A 21,898-nucleotide genomic window follows, 5' to 3' on the forward strand; every position below is an offset into this window, starting at 1 on the left:
CCTGTTTTTCATCTCTAGAATTATTCATCTCTTTCTGACCCTCCACATCATCTGCCTTAGCATCTGCACGAAAAACAGATCCTATCCTGTTTAAAGCATCCTTCTTGCACTGATTTTTTTTTTCTTTAGGCCAAAAACCGAGAGCTCCTGAAGCAGGCAGCTGCCTTGTCCAAGAGCAAGAAGTCAGAGAAGTCAGGAGCTATAACCTCTCCATAACAGACCTCAAGGAGGCTCCCTAGCAACAGCAAATGGAGTTGTCCAGGGTTAGGGTTGGAGACCTGGCTGTTCTGTGGGAATTGCAAGCTTTCTTAAGAAATCTCTATTTTATTACAGTTATCCTTCTTTGTGTGATTGCAGTGGGCTGAATGGAAACACCTGGTTTGTGCTGTGTTACGACTGCATGCTTGAGTGTTTGAGATTTCAAGCTCGATCTCTTTCTCTCACTATTAGGACTTTTCTTTTTTTCTTTCTCTTCTCTGTCTTTATTTTGGGTCTCCTTTTTTTTTTTTTTTTTTTTTTTTTGTGGTGGTCACTGCTCAATGTAATGTGCAGATTTTTTTTTTTTTTTTAGTCTGTCATTGCATCCTGCCATACCCATGAGCATACAGTTTGGCATTAATTATATATCACTGCCACCTTCTGAACTTTGAAAACTGCCACCTTCAGACTTGGTATAATGGAAGAGGCTTTCTCTCTCCAACAAACCTTTTGCTTCAGGGTATACTTTTGGGTTTTTTTCCAGATATATTATGTATGAACTTTGTACTATGTATAGGCAGAGTTTTATTTATTTTTTAAAAAAAACTTTTTCTTGATAAAGGAATAATGGTAGCCTAGCTAGTTCTTGTAAAAGTGATGCCTCTTGAAAAAAAAACAGTCCTATTCACTAGCTTTTAGTAAAAGAATCAGATCTTTTCTTTCTTGTTACCTTGGAGTCTTAAAAATGGATTGCTAAGGTGAAACAATTCAATGCATAAGTATGGAGCTAAGTGCCTTTTGGAGGATTTCTTGGAAGAGCATTTATGGAGATACTTAAGGGAGGTAGCAAAGATTTGAACTGTCTGTCTTTTTAAGTAAGGGCAGAAAGCAAGGTTGTCCAGGTTGTACTGGACACTTCTCTCCCCACCCTTTTCCTGATTGTTTTGTGTGATTGATTTTAAATTTTCACACTGCCACTTCTTTAAAGAAAAATCCTTTATTTGCTTATATCAGTTGTTTTACTGGGCTGCTGTCAGAGAACTTTTTTTACATGAGCAGATTAAAAATGGAATAAGATGGCTGGGCGTGGTGGCTCACACCTGTAATCCCAGCACTTTGGGAGGCCGAGGCAGGTGGATCATTTGAGGTCAGGAGTTTGAGACCAGCCTGACCAACATGGTGAAACCCTGTCTCTACTAAAAAAATACAAAAATTAGCTGGACCTGGTGGTGCGCACCTGTAATCCCAGCTACTTGGGAGGCTGAGGCAGGAGAATTGCTTGAACCTGGGTGGCGGAGCTTGCAATGAGCTGAGATTGCAACACTGCACTCCAGCCTGGGTGATGGAGTGAGACTCCGTCTCAAAGAAAACAATAAAAGGAATAATATTTGAACTACAGAACATTTTTAGGGTCAGCATGAGCTGCTCAAGTAAGGACTCTGAGTCTGATTTGAAAAAGCGGTATCACTGTACCTTCTCCCCACTCCTCACCCACCTGCCCCTGTACACTCCCTGCTTTTAATGGAAATGTACTGAAAACAGTTGCTTCTTAGAAGCATGTTGCCTCAGCCAGAGTTATGTGTGCCCTGTCTTCCCTTCTTAACCCTGTAGGCACATGGATTTACTTTTCCAGGAAAGGAGATAGATTTACATTTCTAGGCATACTCTCAGGTCCTCTATGTGATGTTTGTGAAACGAATTAGGGTGTGTCATGTATGCCATGAAACAACAAACCAACTACCCTAGAATCATTTATGCAGGGAGTACTACAGTTAGAAATAATAATGAGGGCAGATAACATTTGTACCTCAGTCTACCAAAAAATGGTAGCACTAAATTTAACTTCTAGGCATTTCCTGGAAGCAAATGCTCTATAATTTGTGATAGCATTCTCATAAATGGAGTCATGCACGAATTGGACAGAGATGTGGAAATGGTGGTTTTCTTCTGATAAAAGATACAGTGGACCATGTCGCTTATGTATCACCCTACTAGGGGATATAATTTTCCCTTCTAAGCAAGGGAAATGGCAGTGCTAAATAGTTTTGTAAAGTTTTGAATGAGAAACTTTTAGGTAAAGATAAACTGTCATAATATTTTTCAGATGCATTTGCACTGACTATGGGGGAAAAACTAGGGGGAAATGACAGTCATGGTTTTTTTTTTTAAAATTTTATTTTAAGGACTGAAATTCTGTTACATGATGTATGACAATATAAAAACACATACTTAGTTTTATACTAAATCTTTTTTTAAGGTGTTGGCATTTAATATAAAGCAAATTCACACATTTTCTAACTTTCCATAAGTTCCAAAAAGGGAAAGAAGAACCTCAGTCTTGAAATTTTGATTTTTAAAAATCATGACACTGTTTTACCATGAAACTGAGTAGCTAACTTTTGGTAACACCTTTTGTTTCTTTGTATGTTTATAATAATGGATATTTTAAAACACAAGAGTGTTTTGGTTTGTACAGACTTTGACAAATGTGTGTTAATAAAAATTCATATTGACTCAAGTGTAATTACTGGATTTTGTTTTTATTTCTTGCTGATTTACCAATAGACATACCCCATTGTCCCCTTCAGCCTAGAAAAGTTTGTCTTGCTTGTAGATTTAAAAAATTAAAAGCATTACTGCTAACTAGAAATTTCCTGTCCCTTAGAGAATCAACTCATTCTCATTCTTCTATGGCTTTGTTTTGAGACAGAGTCTCACTCAGTTGTCCAGGCTGGAGTGCAGTGGCAAGTGGCTCACTGCAGCCCCGACTTCCTGGGGATTCTCCCACCTCAGCCTCCTGAGTAGCTGGGACTACAGATGCACACCACCATGCCCAGCAAATTTTTTGTAAAGATGGGGTTTTGTCATCCAGGCTGGTCTCCAACTCCTGGGCTCAAGCCATCTGCCCATCTCAGCCTCCCAAAGTGCTAGGATTGCAGGCATAAGCTACCTTGCCCAGCCTCTTTTGGTAATTTTATTTACCCAGTTTACGTGCTCATGTTGTGACTGTGCTAGGCAGTGCAGTTATAGCAGTGACAAAACCGAGTTACTGTCCTTACAGGGCTTCCATTTAGTGGAATATTAGACACCACCACACCACCATTGTTCCTTGATTTAAAAAAAAATTTTTTTTGAGACAGTCTCTCTCTCTGTCACTTAGGCTGGAGTGCAGTGGTGCGATCTCAGCTTGCTGCCACTTTTACCTCCCAGGCTCAATTGATCCTTTCACTTCAGCCTCCCAAGTAGCTTGGACTACATGCGTGTACCACCATTCCTGGCTAATTTTATTTTTTGTAGAGATGAGGTCTCATATGTTGCACAGGCTTGTCTTGAACTCCTGGACTCAAGTGATCCTCCCACCTTAGCCTCCTAATGTGCTGGGATTACCTAGGTGTGAGCTACTGTGCCCAGCCATGTTCTTTGATTTTTATATCTAATCATTTTTCAAAATATAATACAGAATGAATCTTCATGAAGTATGAGTGAAAGCTTTTTGAAATGTCATCTCAGAAGGAGAGGAATGTATTCCTTTGATTCTTTTTTTTTTTATTAATCCCCCTGTGGTATTTCAGGAAGGAATGTATTCCTTTGAAACCCTAGAGCCAGTAGGTTTTAAAATGAGAAAGAAGTGCCTTCAGACACTGTCACTGTTACATCCTCGTCATTCTGTAAATTCAAAGCTAATTTTCTCAAAATAAGTTGAAGACAGTTTTATTTTGTAGGCTATGTTTTTGTTTTGGTTTTTTTGAGACAGAGTCTTGCTCTGTCGCCCAGGCTGGAGTGCAATGGTGCAATCTCAAGTCACTGCAACCTCCACCTCCTGACCATGCTGGTCTCCAACTCCTGACTTCAGGTGATCCACCTGCCTCAGCCTCCCAAAATGCTAGGATTACAGGCATGAGCCACCACACCCGACCTGTTGTTTTTTTTGTTTGTTTTGTTTCGAGATGGAGTCTTGCTCTGTCACCCAGCCTGGTGTGCAGTGGTGCAGTCTTGGCTCACTGTAACCTCTGCCTCCCGGGTTCAAGCAATTCTCCTGCCTCAGCCTCCTGAGTAGCTGGGACTACAGGCACTTGTCACCACAGCTGGTTAACTTTTGTATTTTTAGTAGAGACAGGGTTTCACCATGTTGCCCAGGCTGGTCTTGAATTCCTGGACTCAAGCAACTCACCTGCCTCTGCCTCCCAATATGCTGGGATTACACATTAGCCACTGTGACTGGTGGTAATCAGATTTCTTACATGGTCACTCAAGACTTCAAGCACAAGTGTTCCAATGCCAAAGCTGAAAATGCATTATATCCTCTGTCCTGTCAGAGGTTACATAAACCTCACTTCTGCCATAATCTATTTGTCAAAGCAGTCAGAAGCCCACCTAGACTCAAGGAGAGGACACATGATCTCTTCTCTTGATGGGAAGGTATGGAGACAAAAGTGACTCCATCTTGGATACTAGTCTGCCGTGTTGACTTCTGATTAGCCTCAGAGCTGTGTGTCCTGGTTTCTACTTTATTTACTGTCCCTGTGTAAGAACATGTTAACCTTGATGTTAATTGCACAAATTATCATCTATGCTGCACATGGAATTTTTGCCTGTCTTGGAGGATTGCCTTTCATTAACTGGCTTCCTAGAACATGTATACCTTTTCACTGTGGTATATAAGCTTTGGGTCTGGAGAGTAACAGCACAGAAATGTAACTATTGTGGCTGCCCAAGACTATGTTTCTGTCTGTAAATTCCCTCAATCAATCAACCAATACCCACAAACTGGATTTGTCTGCCTCCTCCTTTGGCTTCTCGGCTCCTTTGAGATTTGGACGTCACTTTGCATATAAGGCCCTTTCACAAGACAGAGGACAACAAAGTAGAAGGGCATGTGAGGTGGAGGCTATTGTGCTGACCATCTTATAAAATACAATCTGCCACGCAACGAATGGGTTTTGGAACTAAACCAGATTGGACAGAGCAAACTGCAATGTCCTTTATGTTCTACCTTCAGACATCACACTCCATCATTTCTGCAATATTCTATTGGTTACAGAGGTCAAATTACTGATACTTTAATGTGGGAAGATACTATCCAGGTGCATTAATACCAGAAGATGACATTGAGGGTCCACCTTGGAGGCTAGCTACCACATTGACTTTTGGCCAATAGGATTGAGTAATGACTGTGTGACCCTCTGGATTTTGAAGATAGCAATAAAAATTACCTTTTGTGGAAAAGTTCATATCTCTTAGCTATTACTGGAATCCATGACTTATCTGCCTACTAGGGCTTGCCAGGCTGTCCCTGCAGCAAATTATCAACCCTACTTGAAAAGTGAGACTGTGTGGTGCTATGAGGTCAGACTGCCTGAAGTAGAAACTTCCTGTCTCTACTTACCTTAGAGTTGTTGTGAGGATTAAATAATACATATAGAAGTCTTTTTTTTTTTTTTTAAGAGATCTTGCTCTGTTGCTCAGGCTAGAGTACAGTGGCATGATCATAGTTCACTGCAGCCTTGAACTCTCAGACTCAAGCAATCCTCCTACTTCAGCCTCTCGAGAAGCTGGGACTACAGGCATGAGCCACTATGCCCAGCTACATGTAGAAGTCTTTAAACAGTGCTTGGCACATAGTATGCACTCAATTTTGTAAGCTATTATCTATGACTTCTACAGAATCAACATTTCATGTTTCCTAAGAAGGAAGGTGATAGAGGGATAAATTAGAATGAACAGGTATGTTTACTTGTTTTTTGCTTCCAAAGTCACTTTATTCCTACGTCACTTCTAGGCCTTTATTGCAACCCACAACTTTTATACCTCTTTTTCAACTCCACATTACCCATCTCATATATGCCACTTTATTGCAATGATTTCTAGAGTGCCATTTAAGTATACATATATGTGTGTGTGTTTGTGTAGCTATATAATTGGCATACATGAAAATAACCCTTCTTAGTGAACAGTGAGTTTTGACAAGTGTATGCAGTTGTGTAATCACTACCATAATCAAATATGGAATGTATTCATCAACCCCAAAACTTCCCTTGTGTCTTTTGGTGCCCTTCCCTTCACACCAGCCTTTATGCAACCACTAATTTGATTTCTATTCCTATAGTTTTGCCTTTTTGAGAATGTCATATGGCCGGGTGCAGTGGCTCACACCTGTAATCCCAGTACTTTGGGAAACCAAGGTGGATGGATCACCTGAGGTCATGGTGAAACCCCATCTCTACTAAAAACACAAAATGAGCCAGGCCAGGAGTGGTGGTGGGCACCTGTAATCCCAGCTACTTGAGAGGCTGAGGCAGGAGAATCGCTTGAGCCTGGGAGGCGGAGGTTGCAATGAGCCAAGATTGCGCCATTGCACTCCAGCCTGGGCAACAAAAGTGAAACTCCATCCTAGAAAAAAAAAAAAAAAAGAGAATGTCAAATAAATGAAATCATATAGGATATGGCCTTTTGTGTCTGATTTTTTTTCACTTAGCATCTGTGTTTGAGATTCATTCGTGTTGTTGTATGTCTCAGTAATTTATTCCATGTCTCAGTAGTTTCTTTTAATAGGTGAATAGTTTTTCACTGTATGGATGTACCACAATTCATCTCTTCAGCAGTTGATGGACACTTGAGCTGTTTCTGGTTTTTAAGCTGCCTTAACATTTGCATACAGGTCTTTTAATAGAAATGTGTAGCAGTGGAGCTGCTGGATTGCTGGGTTGTATGGTAAATTTATTCTTAACTGTATCAGAGACTGTAAAACTATTTTCCAAAGTGACTGTACCATTTTGCATCCCCACCAGCAATCTATGATGAGTGTTAATTTTAATACAGTACTATTTGCAACCTAAGTTGCAATGAATCTCTCCATTAACTCCTCCCTACCAGTCCCCTGGAAGCTCACCATACTGATAGTGATAGTGATAGTGATACTTTATGATCTTGGCTCACTGCAACCTCTGCCTCCCAGGTGCAAGCCATCCTCCCACCTCAACCTCACAAGTAGCTGGCACTACAGACATGCACCACCATGACCAGCTAATTTTTGTAGAGACAGGGTTTCTCCACATTGTCCAGAGTGGGCTCAATCTCCTCAGCTCAGGTAATCCATCCTTTTGGCCTCCCAAAGTGCTGGGATTACAGGCATGAGCCACTGCACCTGGCCCTATTCTGACTTTTAATAACACAGATAGATATAATTTGGCCAGTTTTTAACCTAAGATGAAATGATACAGATTGTACTCATTTTATGTCTGGCTTCTTCTCCTTTTTGTTTTTTTTAAGAGGCAGGGTCTCTTGCTCTGTCACCCAGGCTGGAGTGCAGCAGTGCAATCATAGCTCACTGCAGCCTTGACCTCCTGGCCTCAAGGATCCTCCCACCTTGATCTCTCAAGTAGCTAGGGCTACAGGTGTGCACCACCATACCTGATTAATGTGCATCTGGCTTCTTTAGCTATGCATTGTTGGGAAGAGGCCACCTATGCTGTTCACACAGCAGTGGGCCATTTATTTTTGTGCTCTATAATACCACAGTTTATCCAACCCTCTATTGATGGATATTTGGGGTGTTTCCAGTTTGGAACTAGTGAAAATAAATATTGCTATCAACTTTATAAAAACACCAAATTTGAAATGATACAAGCATCCATCAATAAGAGAATGGATAATCAAACTGTAAGTAGTGGCCAGGCACAGTGGCTCACGCCTGTAATCCCAGCACTTTGGGAGGCTGAGGCAGGTGGATCATGAAGTTAGGAGTTCAAGACCAGCCTGGCCAAGATGGTGAAATCCCATCTCTACTAAAAATACAAAAATTAGCCAGGTGCGGTGGCGGGTGCCTGTAATCCCAGCTACACAGGAAGCTGAGGCAGGAGAATCACTTGAACCTGGAAGGCGGAGGTTGCAGTGAGCCGAGATCATGCCACTGTGCTCTAGCTTGGGCGACAGAGCAAGACTCCATCTCAAAAACAACAACGCCGGGCGCGGTGGCTCACACTTGTAATCCCAGCACTTTGGGAGACCGAGGCAGGTGGATCACGAGGTCAAGAGATCGAGACCATCCTGGTCAATATGGTGAAACCCCGTCTCTACTAAAAATACAAAAAATTAGCTGGGCACAGTGGCGCATGCCTGTAGTCCCAGTTACTCAGGAGGCTGAGGCAGGAGAATTGCCTGAACCCAGGAGGCAGAGGTTGCAGTGAGCCGAGATCGCGCCATTGCACTCCAGCCTGGGTAACAAGAGCGAAACTCCGCCTCAAACAACAACAACAACAACAACAACAACAAAACTCTAAATATATTCTTATGAGGAAACTAATCAGTAATAAAAAAGACCAAACTACTGATACAGGCAACATCATGGATAAAGCTCAAAAACACTGTGTTAATTGAAAAAAGCCAAACACTGAAGAATATATAAAATATGAAGTCCAAGAGTAGACAAAGCTAATCTGCAGTGATGAAAATCAAAAAGTAAAGACCAGGTATGGTGGCTCATGCTTATAATCCCAGCACTTTGAGAGGCTTAGGCAGGCGGATCATTCTAGACCAGCCTGACCAACATGGTGAAACCCCATCTCTACTAAAAATACAAAAAAATCAGCCAGGCATGATGGCGCATGCTTGTAGTCCCAACTATTTGGGAGGCTGAGGCAGAAGAATCACTTGAACCCAGGAGGTGGAAATTGCAGTGATCTGAGATCGCACCACTGCACTGCACTCTAGCCTGGGTGACAGAGTGAGACTCCATCTCAAAAAAAAATAATAATAATAATCAGAAAGTAATTTCCAGTGATGAGGGAAATGAATTAGAAAGGAGCATAGGTCAAGGAAACTTTCTGGGGTGATGATGAAAATGTTCTGTCTCTTGGTTAGGGTGTGGAAGTAATATGGGTGTGTACAATTGTCAAAATCCATTGAGCTGAATGCTTAATATCTGTGCATTCTATTGAATATCAATTATAACTCAATAAAAATTAAATGTAAGGGCTGAGTGTGGTAGCTCACTGCTGTAATCCCAGCACTTTGGGAGGCTGAGATGGGTGAATTACTTGAGTGCAGAAGTTTGAGACCAGCCTGGGCAACACAGCAAGACCCTATCTCTACATAAAATACAAAAATTAGCCAGGTGTAGTGGCGCGTGCCTGTTGTCCCAGGTACTTGGAGGCCTGAGATGGGAGGATGGCTTGAGCCAGGGAGATTGAGGCCACAGTGAGTCAAGATCACGCCACTGCACTCCAGCCTGTCTCAAAAAAAATAAATAAATAAATAAAATAAATAAATAATTAAGTATAGAAAAATGCTGCTTGGTCCTAAAAATGCTCCTATGAACTATACCTGGTTTTTAGAACACATATAGTTGGGTATATAGTTAGGAATAGAATTGCTGGGTCACAAGGTGCATGTGAATCCTGGCTCTGTCACTTAACAGCTGTATGACATTAGGCAAGTACCCAGAATCTCCAGTTTCTTTCCTTTTTTTTTTTTTCAGACGGAGTATTGCTCTTGTCACCCAGGCTAGAGTGCAATGGCACGATCTCGGCTCACTGCAAACTCTGCCTCCTGGATTCAAGCGATTCTCCTGCCTCAGCCTCCCGAGTAGCTGGGATTACAGGCACCCACCACCACACCCAGCTAATTTTTGTATTTTTAGTAGAGACGGGGTTTCAGCATGTTGGGCAGTCTGGTCTCAAACTCCTGACCTCGTGATCTGCCCGCCTCGGTCTCTCAAAGTGCTGGGATTACAGGTGTGAGCCACCGCACCCAGTCAGAATTTCCAGTTTCTTTATCCATACCAAGGAGTTAATATCACCTTGATGGGTGCAAACTCATGAAGACTACTTTCATTAATTAACAAAACTATGTAGTGCTGAGAGACATTTTCTCTAAAGTCATAGATTTTTAGAAAATTTGCTGTTTGAATTATCAGTTGAGAATGGAATATACCACTCTTACCTGGAGGATCAGTTTCTTTGACGCAGAAGAGCAGCCTCAATTTCTAACCCAGGTGCAGAGCTTCAGATAAGGGGTTTCCAGGCACAACATTCTACATTTATCTTGGCATCATGGTTTCCTAGGAAACAGATCCCGAGTCCTCTTGTTAGCTGGGGCCTGATGATAATCTGTTTACACATAGCCTGGTGTGTTTCGGGACTATCAAAACACTGCTTCTTTAAAATTTTATCTACATTTCTTTCTCCCAAATCCTAGAATAACTAATTGTCTGCCTGTGTTTTGTGAAATGCTCCGTGATTCCTTTGGTGTTCAGTTTCCCTTGCAGCAGCAAGTTAATAAACTTAACTTTGTCAGACTACAGGTGGTCTTTATCAGATGTGCTTTATTTTGGAGATTACTGATAATGTACACAAAATGTGTTCACACTGCCTGGCACCTAATAGGCATTTAGGAAATGATAAAATTATTATTTTTAAATTATTCATGTGTTAATTTAATAAATGTTTGTTTGACATCCAGTATTTGCAAGGCACAGATTTACTGCTATGAGAGATGCTCACTGCAACCTTCGCCTCCCAGGATTAAGCTACACTCCTGTCTCAGCCTCCCAAGTAGCTGGGACTACAGGCCTGGGCCACTGTCCCTGGGTAATTTTTGTATTTTTGGAAAAGACAGGGTTTCGACATTTTACCCAGGCTGGTCTCTAACTCCTTTGCTCAAGCGATCACCCCGCCTCAGCCTCCCAAAGTGCTGGGATTCCAGGTGTGAACTACTGCACCCAGCTTAAAAACCACTTTTATTTTTTATGGAGAAAGAAAATACTATTTTTAATTCCTAAAAGAAAAATACCTTTAATGAACTTCACTTTAGTGTCAAATGTAGATGAAAAATTTCTCAGGACTATTGTATAGGGAAAAATGTGTAATTTACATGACTTGCTATAAGATAAGAAAGGGTAAGGTTTTATAATAATAACCAAAACAGGTCAGGCTTGGTGTCTCATGCCTGTAATCCCAGCACTTTGGGAGGCCGAGGCAGGCAGATCACCTGAGGTCAGGAGTTCGAGACCAGCCTGACCAACATGCTGAAACCCGGTCTCTACTAAAAATACAAAAATTAGCCAGGCTGTAGTGGTGCATGCCTGTAATCTCAGCTACTTGGGAGGCTGAGGTGGGAGAATCGCTTGAACCTGGAAGGTGGAGGTGAGCCGAGATCGCACCATTGTACTCTAGCCTGGGCAACAGAGCAAGACTCCATCTCAAAAAACAACAACAACAACAACAAAAATTCTTTATAAAGAGAAAAAAAAAAATGCTCTCATAAATTCTCCAACGAAAAATAGAGACAGCCACGCTTAAAAAATCCTAAGGCTGGTGGGCAGATCGCTTGAGCCCAGGAGTTCGAGACCAGGCTGGGCAACGTGGCCAAACCCCATCACTACAAAAAAAATATAAAAATTAGCCAGGCATAGTGGCACGTGCCTGTAATCCCAGCTACTCCAAGGCTGAGGTGTGAGAATCGCTTGAGCCCAGGTGAGGGAGGTTACAGTGAGCCGAGATCGTGCCACTGCACTCCAGCCTGTGTGACAGAGCGAGAACCTGTCTCAAAAAAATTAAATTAAATTAAAAAGAAAATAAAGAAAAAACCCTAAGGCTGAATACAGGCTCATTCACTTGGGGTCTCCTTTCACCTAGGCAAGCAGCTTTCTGTCTCTGCATTTTCCCAAGACTCCAAAGCAGGCTGGGGTGGGGTAGGGTGTAGAACACAGGAAACGCAGCCAGTTCTCCTTCACTTCTCACCATCTTGATCTCCTGCCAAACCAAAATCCTATGTCTTTCCTATTAACATACGCTTACAAAAATGCAGCCTTCTGTGGGAACATTGAGATCATGCATTCCAAATTACTTAAGGGGATGATTTTTAAATTTAAAGAGTCTAGTTCTTCAAGAAATCCTGGTTTGGGATAGAGAAGAAGTTATTTGGGAGAGATTTAGAAGAGAATGAATTTTAGAAAAGTAGCGAGATCAGGATAGAGTCAGCTTAGCGTTTGGATTTTGCAGTCAAACTTCAGCAAAGTGAATTAACCTCGCTGGTCTTAATTTTCTCATTGGAAATAGGGAAAATAATAATGCTTACTTTGATGAGTTACTTTACTTCAACATTTAAAAAACCGACTCTCTGTTATCTAGTCTAATGATAAAAATATAGATAGAGCATCGTCCCTTGCTGTGAAAGATCTTATGAACAAGTGAATTGCGGTGAGGATTCACACATAGTATGTGCTCAATAAACATTATTATTTTATTGTTTAGATTAGAAGAGGGGTGGAGGGAGAATTGAAAGCGGTTTGGAAACCGCAACTACTACCAAAGCCCTGGGGAATGGAAGTAGAGAGGAATTTCGGGTTATGATTTGATTCCGGGTCTGAGTTTCAACGTTGAATTCTCCCATATTTGGGCCTGAATTCTCAGAAGAGAATAGGATGTAAGGGCTCAGATCATCTGGTACAGTTTTATGTAAATCGAATATTCTTGCCTCTTGTCACTGTGCCCTGGCGAGAAACACCACCTGCACCCAAGCGCATCCAATCTCAGCCCCAACTAGGTGACGTCATCGCCCCGCCCTGCATCCCGAGGCCTCGGGGAGTCGTCTTGTCTCTAAGCTACAGTCTCCGCCCCAGTCCCAGCGGCGCCTGCGCACTATGGAGCGGGGTGGGGATGACGCATGCGCGCTGCGTGAGGGTGGGGCTAGTGCGCACGCAGCCTCAGCTCCTACCCCGCCTTTGCTCTTCCCGGTTTCTCTGTCAGCCTGCGGATCCCGGTTGGCGGCTGCTTCCGGTAGGACAGCGGTGTAGGGCGAGCAGGTCTCAGCTCCTCGTCATGTCATACGGTCCCTTAGACATGTACCGGAACCCGGGGCCCTCAGGGCCCCAGCTCCGGGACTTCAGCAGCATCATCCAGACGTGCAGCGGCAACATCCAGCGGATCAGTCAAGCCAGTGAGCCGGGGCACCGAGCTGGGGGGCGGGAGCTGTCCCGGGGACAGGCCTGGGTTAGGCTGCCGGGACGTGGAACCCGGCTGGGGCTACGGCCGAGGCCACATCTGGAGCTGTCCACCCTGGGGGCGGTGGGCTGCCATCCCCTAGTCTGTCAGGCCCGTGCTGCCCTAGGGTCCCCGGCCCCAGCTGAAGCTCCAGTTTCTTTTCTGGAGTTCTGCCCCCACGGTACTGGGGCCAAAACAGCCGCCTTGACAGCCCGAGTGTAGGAAGGGGCGTGTGTGTCACCTCGAGAGCTGTGAGCGCGTTGACTTGGCGCAGTGGTCAGCCGAGTTTCTCCTGTCATCCACCTTCCTCCCTATCCACCTCGCTTTCCTCTTAGGCCAGTTTGGATGGGATTGTTTACTGATTTAGGCTTTAGGTTTACATTCTGCTCAGCCCCTGGCTCCTCGGAAATCAGCAGCTTTCAATTAAGGGAAGTGGAGAGTGCATGTGTTTGGGTGACTTCATACACAGTTCTTCCTGTAATGAATTCGGAAATCAGACACAATGACTGGTATTTGAGAGGTGGGATGACTTCTGTTTTAATAAAGAGAATTCACCAACAACATTTCCATTTATATTATTTTGTCTTTTTTAACAAAGAATTGGGGTATATTTTTGATTTCAGGCAGATGAGATTTTTGTTTTCCTTCCATACTTAGCTGCTCTTGAACAAATCTGGTACACAGGGAAGCTCAGAGACTTAGCCACAACCACATAACAAGTAAGGCATGGTAGAGTTGTTGGTGGAATTAAGAATGGTATTGCTTGTCTTAAAACTCCCTCCTCTCCAATGAGCCAAATACGGGGTGTTTCTTGTGCTTGAAATTCATCTTAGAGCCTTATAAACAGGAGATCAACAGCAGCTTTACTTGGAAAGAATGGTGATCATCCTCCTTGTTGTTTATTATTGTGTTTTGTGAGCTTGGTGTACTCTGCTAATAGGTAGAACTAGTTAGTCCTGAATTACAATTATATTCTATATTTTAAAGAATATCACTTTGCTTTAGTTTTTAAACTTTAAAAAAATTTCTTTTTTGTAGAGATGTGGTCTCGCTATGTTGCCCAGGCTAGTCTCAAACCCCTGGGCACAAGCAGTTCTCCCACCTCAGCCTCCCAAAGTGCTGGGATTACAGGCGTCAGCCACAGTGCCCAGCCTAATTTTTTTTTAATTTTTGAAAGTTTTAAAAAATATTTTTAAATTATTTTTTTGAGACAAAGTCTAGCTCTGTCATCCAGGCAGAGTGCAGTGTTCTGAGTGAAGTGGTACGATCCTAGCTTACTGTAACCTTGAATTTCTGATCAGCTTCCTAAGTAGTGAGGACTACAGGGATGCACTATCATTCCAGGCTAATTTTTAAATTTTTTGTAGGGATGGGGTCTCACTATGTGGCCCATGCTCACTTTGCTTTTTTTTTTTTTTTAAGACGGAGTTTCGCTCTTGTTACCCAGGCTGGAGTGCAATGGCGCGATCTCGGCCCACCGCAACCTCCGCCTCCTGGGTTCAAGCAATTCTCCTGCCTCAGCCTCCCGAGTAGCTGGGACTACAGGCGCGTGCCACCATGCCCAGCTAATTTTTGTATTTTTAGTAGAGACGGGGTTTCACCATGTTGACCAGGATGGTCTCGATCTCTTGACCTCGTGATCCACCTGCCTCGGCCTCCCAAAGTGCTGGGAATACAGGCGTGAGCCACCGCGCCTGGCTCACTTTGCTTTTATAGTTAAATGTATATTGTAGAATTTAAAAAGTAGAAAGTTTCTGATCAAAAGGGATTGAGACTGGGAGATTTGGAAGAAAGGAAGACTATGTGACCTGTTAAAATCTAGAAGTAAAAAAAATTAATATGACCACTGGTTAGAAAATACAGTACTTTTTGTTTCAGTTTCTTTTTGTGAAGGAGCTGTAATACAGATTAGATCAGAAAATTCTAGTTCAAGGCTGAAATTTTCTTGTTGAAGCTAAATCTAATTTTAATATCTGTGAAATATTCATTCAACATGTATCCATCTATCCACTTCATATATATACGTACATATACATATATATTTTAACCAGAATACTCCCAAAGGTAGCTCTGACATATTTAAATTTAAATTTTTATTTTGAGACAAGGCCTTACTCTGTCACCCAGGCTGAAGTGCAGTGGCATGATCTCAGCTCACTGCAGCTTCAACTTCCCTGGCTCAAGCCATCCTCCTGCTTTAGCCTTACAGGTAGCTGGGACTACAGGTGTGGACCATCATGCCTGGTTAATTTTTATATTTTTTGTAGAGATGGGTGGCCAGGCGTGGTGGCTCAGTGGCTGGGCTTGGTGTCTCATGTCTGTAATCCCAGCACTTTGGGAGACTGAGGCGGGTAGATCACAAGGTCAAGAGAGCGAGACCATCCTGGCCAACATGGTGAAACCCCGTCTCTACAAAAAAAAAATAAAAAAAAGAGATGGAGTTTCACCATGTTGCCCAAGCTGGTCTCGAACTCCTGAGCTTAAGTCATTTACCCAATAGACTTCCCAATAGGCTAGGATTACAGGTGTGAACCACTATGCCTGGCCTTCAACCTTCATTTATTTGAGTATGTAGTAAGTATTGGAACTGGCATGGATCTTTCAACAGGGAACCTGTGGAGTACATAACCAAAATATAAAGTTGAAAGGGATTGGTGCTATAGAAGAGATATAAATAACATGCAGGTATTCTGGGGAGAGAGAGTTTTTTTTGTTTGTTTGTTTTGTTTTGTTTTAGACAGAGTCTTGCTCTGTTGCCCAGGCTGGAGTGCAGTGGCACTATCTAAGCTCATTAAACCTCTGCCTCCCAGATTCAAGTGATTCTCCCGTCTCACCCTCCTGAGTAGCTGGGATTATAGGCATGTGCCACCACACCCAGATAATTTTTTTTTGTATTTTTAGTAGAGATGGGGTTTCACCATATTGGTCAGGCTGGTCTTGAATGCCTGACCTCGTGATCCACCCACCTCAGCCTCTCAAAGTGCTGGGATTACAGGCATGAGCCACTGTGCCCGGCTGAGAGATCGTTTTTAATTGAGAAGGCATTCTGGCATTTGAGTTATGTCTGGAAAGAGGATAGAAAGATTTGGACCTTTGAAGGTAAAGAGAAGAAGAAAATTCCAGGAGGGAATAAAATGAATAGGCATCATAGTGGGAAAGCATAGGGTATATCTAGAAGAGTAATTTAATTTGGCTAGAGTGGTAGATTCCAGAAAGTAGTGGGAAGAAAAAGAATTGAAAGGTAAATTGGGGCCCAAACATGAAGGATGTTAAATGCTAAGCTAAGGAGCTTGGATTTAATTCTTTAGGAAACTGTGAATTGAATTCAAGGGGAGAGAGACTGGAATCAGAGATACCAGTTAGGGCTGTGAAAATGAAAGGAAAGGACAGGATAGGTTTCCTTGGTGATAGAATTGGTAAGATTTAGCTATTGATTGGGCATTGGGCCCAAGGGAATCATTGAAGTCAACTGTGAGTAATATTAATAGCTAACATTTGAGTATATACTGTATGCCAGGCAGTATGAAAAATGCTTCACATGCATTATTTTATAACAACTCTGAAGCACCAACATCATTTCCATGTTATGTGTTAGGAAACAAACTGAGAAAGGTTAAATAGTTGCCCTGCTAACAAATGACAGTATATGAATTTGGAGCTAGGTCTGTCTTTTATGACCAGCAATTTGTCTTTTTATAATTTTTCATTATTATTACAGTTCTGAGCTGTGCTCAGTGGCTCACACCTGTAATCCCAGAACTTTAGGAGGCTGAGGAGAGAAGATTACTTGAGGCCAGGAGTTTGAGACCAGCCTGGACAACATAGCAAGACCCCATCTCTACAAAAAAATTTAAAGATTAACCAGACATGGTAGCATGTGCCTGTAGTCCCAGTTACTCAGGAGGCTGAGGCTGGAGAATCTCTTGAGTCTAGGAGTTGGAGGCTGCAGTGAGCTGTGATTATGCCACTGTACTGCAGCCTGAGTGCCAGAGCAATACTTTGTCTCTAAATAAATAAAAAATAAATAAATAACAGTGCTATAGCAGTTAACATTCAGGTTTACAAATATGCAAATAACTTGTTTTTTTACTCTCCAGAGGACACTCTGTGGGGGAAATACCTGAAGCCGTGGTGCTTTCTCTTCTTGTGGTGTGTTCATCTCCTCTGCCAGATTTTTAGCTCCTTTGAGGCAAGGGACATGACTTACTCATCTTTATAGTTCCAGTACTTATCTCAGTCCCAAACATGAAAGATCCGTTGATCGGCTATGCAACAAATATTCTTGGAGCACCTGCTGCGTGCTGGGGTAAAGCAGTGAACAAGAGATAAAATCCCTTTCCTGACTGCGTGTGTATGTGTGTCTGTGTGTGTGTGTCCATAACTTGTCCATTGATGTTCTCAAACTTCAACACCAAATTCATGCTATTGATTTTTCACGCCAGGATCTTCCGCGGGATGATACTATTGCCCGTGATATTGTTAATACTTTGTTTTCCTGGACCCGTGGTTTTCACCTGCCATCCTTTTCCACCATTCTGGCCGTTGCTGGCTGTGTCCTTCTGCTTGTCATCCTTCTGCCATTTATCTTTCGCCTTGTGTTCTCCTCCCTCCAGCGTTTGCAGCTCAAAATATTTGAACTGCATTTAAAAAAATAAATCGGGGGGAGATGTGGGGATCGCTCCAGCGTAGAGACCCCTAAGTGTCTCCGCCATAATGGAGTTTGAGCCCAGACACATTTCTCCCCTTCTGGACGCAGTCGAGCTAAGGGAAAGAAGGAAGTGCAAGAAGTTTGATTTTGCAGAAGTTTTCTGGTTCACTGATCTGACAGCCTGGCTGGGTGAAGGCTGTGTGGTTTCACTGCACATGCTATGTCTTGAAGTTTCTGCTCTGGGCTTGTTTTATGACTCCGTTACCAGGTACTCACTGAAACTTGTAACTATTCATATGACATTTGAAATTGTTACCTCTAAGATTTATACCTTGGTTTGACCATTGTAAAATTGATCTTGTTTCTGTGTTTCTGATTATCGGATAAGTAGAAAAGGTCACCTGTTTGTTTTATGACTTCTTGATCAATCTTTATGACAGTTGATTGTATGCTTCTCCTTTTACTAGTTTTAACTTGAACCCTAGGCTTGTAATGTTGTGATTCTCTCTTCTCCTTTGTTGTAGTTACCTCACTAAGTAACCTGATGTCAGCCACTGCAGGCTAAAGGGTATATAATGAGACCCTGTGCACAAAATAAATTGCTGACTTGGGCAATCCTCGTCAGCCCTCCAGATCCCCAAAACTTTCCTGTCGTTCTTTTCTTCTGCGCACTCTCTCTTCCAGGTATTGGGACCCTCTTGCTGGTCAAGAGACCCCCGGCAGACGTGCCGATCTCACGGACCACAACATGTGTGTTTGTGTGTGTACACACATATGTACATACACATAAAAATAATGTCAAGTAATAATAAATGCTCTGAAGAAAAAGCAGGGAAAGTGGATAGAGAGTGAGGGAAGAGGGAGGGTGGGTGTACTATTTTAGTTGATCAAGGAAGGCTTCTCTAAGGAGGTGACATTTGAGTGAGTAGACATGAATGAAGTGAGTGAGAGAGCTGTGTGAGTAGCTGGGGAAGGCATTCTAGGTAGAGGGCAAGAGCAAAGATTTTGTGTTCAAAGAAAAGCAAGAAGGAGGCTCGTGTGGCTGGAGTACAGTTAGAAAAGGGAGGCAGAATAGGAAAAGAGGCCAGAAAGGTAACCAGGGATTACATCACATAGGATCTTGATGCATAATACATTGTATCCAATTGATTTGAATGAATGAGGCATTTCTACCGTTTTGGAACTCTTCCTGCCTCTTTCCCCTTGTACTGTGTGGTACCTACCATATCCTATGACCCTAAGCAGTGTGAGTTGAAATTTTTCCCTTGGAATTGTTTGGTGAGAAATGGGGAGTTTGAAATTGATGGGATGACATTGCATCTACTCAGTTATCAAGCTAGTGCCTATCCCCAAATGTCTCCAAGAAGCCTTCAGTTATCAAGCTAGTGCCTATCCCCAAACGTCTCCAAGAAGCCAGCACACCCAAATATACCCTTAGAATGTAAGCTCACAGACATATATATATGTACCCACACGCCCATACAGCCCTGCAAGGAATCGTACCCATTAAAAGTTTGAGAGAATAGTTACTCTTTTTTCTAAACTGTTCAACTACAGATGTGGGGTTGGAATTGCTGAGCACATCAGCCTGAGATACGGCAGCTCACTGCGTGGGTTGTTACAGGTACAGCTGAGGTTGACTGCCTGGTACAAGTGGTGGTTATCAGTATGTGTTGGGTACAGAGGAAAAATATTTGACTTACTGTGGAACAAAGCATCTGGGCAAGTAATGCTGAGGCAGATATAGCTAAAAACCTGTTGGCCTCAAAGTTAACTCTGAAGGGATTAAGAACAGCATTTCTGGCCGAGTGCGGTGGCTAACGCCTGTAATCCCAGCACTTTGGGAGGCCGAAGCGGGCAGATCACCTGAGGTCTTGGCTCCCCAGAGTGCTGGGTGACAGAGCGAGATTTCATCTCAGAAACAAAACAAAACAAAACAAAACAAAAAAAACAGCATTTCTGTTATTTATGTTGCTAATTGATGTGATCTTGTTCACTAACAAAATAAGAAGAATCGAGTTCTCACTCTGTCACCCAGACTGGAATGCAGTGGTGCAATCAAAGCCCACTGTAACCTGAAACTCTTGGACTTTAGCGATCCTCCTACTTCAGTCTGCCAAGTAGCTAGGACTACAGGTATATGCCACTGCACCTGGCAAATTATAAACATGTTTGAGAGATGGGGGTCTCGGTGTGTTGCCCAGGCTGGTCTTGATTTCCTGACTTCAAGTCATCCTCCCACCTCAGTCTCCCAAAGCAATAAGAGTTGAAATTTTAAAACGGATTATTATAAAATCCTTGGGGTTCTACTTTCAAAGTTATTTTCATGTTTGCCCTTTATTTTTTGTTTCTTTGCCATCCTCTTAAGTCTTCATCAGCTCAACATCTGTATTCCAACAGCATACTCATAGTGTCTCTGATTATGGTCTCACCCCATTCTAGTTTATACTGATAATGCTATCAGCAATATGTCTAAAGTCCTGTTTTTATTACACTGCTCACTTCCTCAAGAGCCTACAGTGGCTGTCTCTCGTCTGCTGAATCAGATCTTAACATTCCACCTTGCTTTCACTCTCTGTGATTTTAACACAAATTAGCCATATTTTCTACTCTCCTCACTCTTTGCTAGGCAGGCTATTTTCTTTACATTCCTCAACTTTATATTTCGGTTTGTATTTTGCTCATTTGGTTCCTCCTTTTTTTAGTATCTTTCCTCTCCCTACCTCATTGGCTATCTAAATTGTACAAATCCTCTGAGTTGTGCATAAATCCTGCTCATAGCAAGTAAGTCTTCCTTTGCTTTTTTTTTTTTTTTTTTTTTGGGATGGAGTCTTGCTTTGTCTCCCAGGCTGGGGTGCAGTGGGGCGATCTCAGCTCACTGCAACTTCTGCCTCCCAGGTTTAAGTGATTCTCCTGCCTCAGCCTCCTGAATAGCCGGGATTACAGGTGTGCACCACCATGCCCGACTCATTGTTGTATTTTTTGTAGAGACAGTGTTTCATCATGTTGGCCAGGTTAGTGTCAAACTCCTGACCTCAGGTGATCTGCCCACCTTGGCCTCCCAGAGTGCTGGGATTTCAGGCGCCCAGACTTCCTTTGCTTTTGAAAGATAAAGCTACGTCAGAAAGATCATGGACTCTTTGGGGTCAACAGATCTGTGACTGAATCCCTCCTCCTCCATGTATTAATCTCAAGCAGGTTATTTTCCCTGTAACCTCATTTATAAAATGAGTGGAATTATTAAAAGAGGATGTTTGAGGCTGGGCACAGTGGCGCACACCTGCAATCCCAGCACTTTGGGAGGCTGAGGCGGGTGGTTCTCTTGAGCTCAGGAGTTCAGGACCAGCCTGGGCAACTTGGTGAAACCCCAGCTCGACCAAAAATACAATAATTAGCTGCGTACGGTGGCATGCGCTTGTAGTACCAGCTACTTGGGAGGCTGAAGTGGGCAGATCACTTGAGCCCACGAGGTGGAGGTAGCAGTGAGCCAAGATCATGATACTGCACTCCAGCCTGGGTGACAGAGTGAGACCCTGTCTCAAAAAAAAAAAAAAAGGGGCCGGGCGCGGTGGCTCACACCTGTAATCCCAGCACTTTGGGAGAACGAGGCGGGTGGATCATGAGGTCAAAAGATCGAGACCATCCTGGTCAACATGGTGAAACCCCGTCTCTACTAAAAATACAAAAATTAGCCGGGCATGGTGGCGCACGCCTGTAGTCCCAGCTACTCGGGAGGCTGAGGCAGGAGAATTGCTTGAACCTGGGAGGCGGAGGTTGTGGTGAGCCGAGATCGCACTATTGCACTCCAGCCTGGGTAACAAGAGCAAAACTCTGTCTCCAAAAAAAGAAAAGGGGATGTTTGAAAGTGTCTACTATACTGCCTGGCACATAGTAGGCACTCGGGTGACATTATTGTTATTTTATTTATTTATTTATTCTTGAGACGGAGTCTCACACTGTTGCCTGGGCTGGAGTGCAGTGGCACCATCTCAACTCACTGTAACCTCTGCCTCCCAGGCTCACGTGATTCTCCTGCCTCAGCCTCCCGAGTAGGGGGGACTACAGGTACACA

At 43.0% G+C, this 21,898-nt stretch overlaps 2 protein-coding genes across 5 annotated transcripts in view; both read left to right on the plus strand.

Annotated features, from left to right (window-relative positions):
• FAM76A (family with sequence similarity 76 member A) overlaps positions 1 to 2,711 on the plus strand; it is a 33,941-nt gene extending 31,230 nt beyond the window's left edge. For all 4 annotated transcript variants that reach the window (XM_012440152.3, XM_012440153.3, XM_012440155.3 and 1 more), the window contains one exon: positions 130 to 2,711. In XM_012440152.3, the coding sequence (XP_012295575.1) occupies positions 130 to 216 (87 nt within the window). In that variant the 3' untranslated portion in view covers positions 217 to 2,711. The remainder of the gene's footprint in view (positions 1 to 129) is intronic.
• Positions 2,712 to 12,891: 10,180 nt separating this feature from the next.
• The window catches only part of STX12 (syntaxin 12), a 50,134-nt gene continuing 41,127 nt past the window's right edge, over positions 12,892 to 21,898 (plus strand). Inside the window, exon 1 of the mRNA XM_012439961.3 lies at positions 12,892 to 13,134. Within this exon, the coding sequence (XP_012295384.1) occupies positions 13,017 to 13,134 (118 nt within the window). The 5' untranslated portion in view covers positions 12,892 to 13,016. The remainder of the gene's footprint in view (positions 13,135 to 21,898) is intronic.

The sequence above is a fragment of the Aotus nancymaae genome, unplaced genomic scaffold (assembly GCF_030222135.1).
Source record: "Aotus nancymaae isolate 86718 unplaced genomic scaffold, 86718_ANA_hifiasm-v0.15.2.pri h1tg000053l, whole genome shotgun sequence".
Classification (NCBI taxonomy): domain Eukaryota; kingdom Metazoa; phylum Chordata; class Mammalia; order Primates; family Aotidae; genus Aotus; species Aotus nancymaae.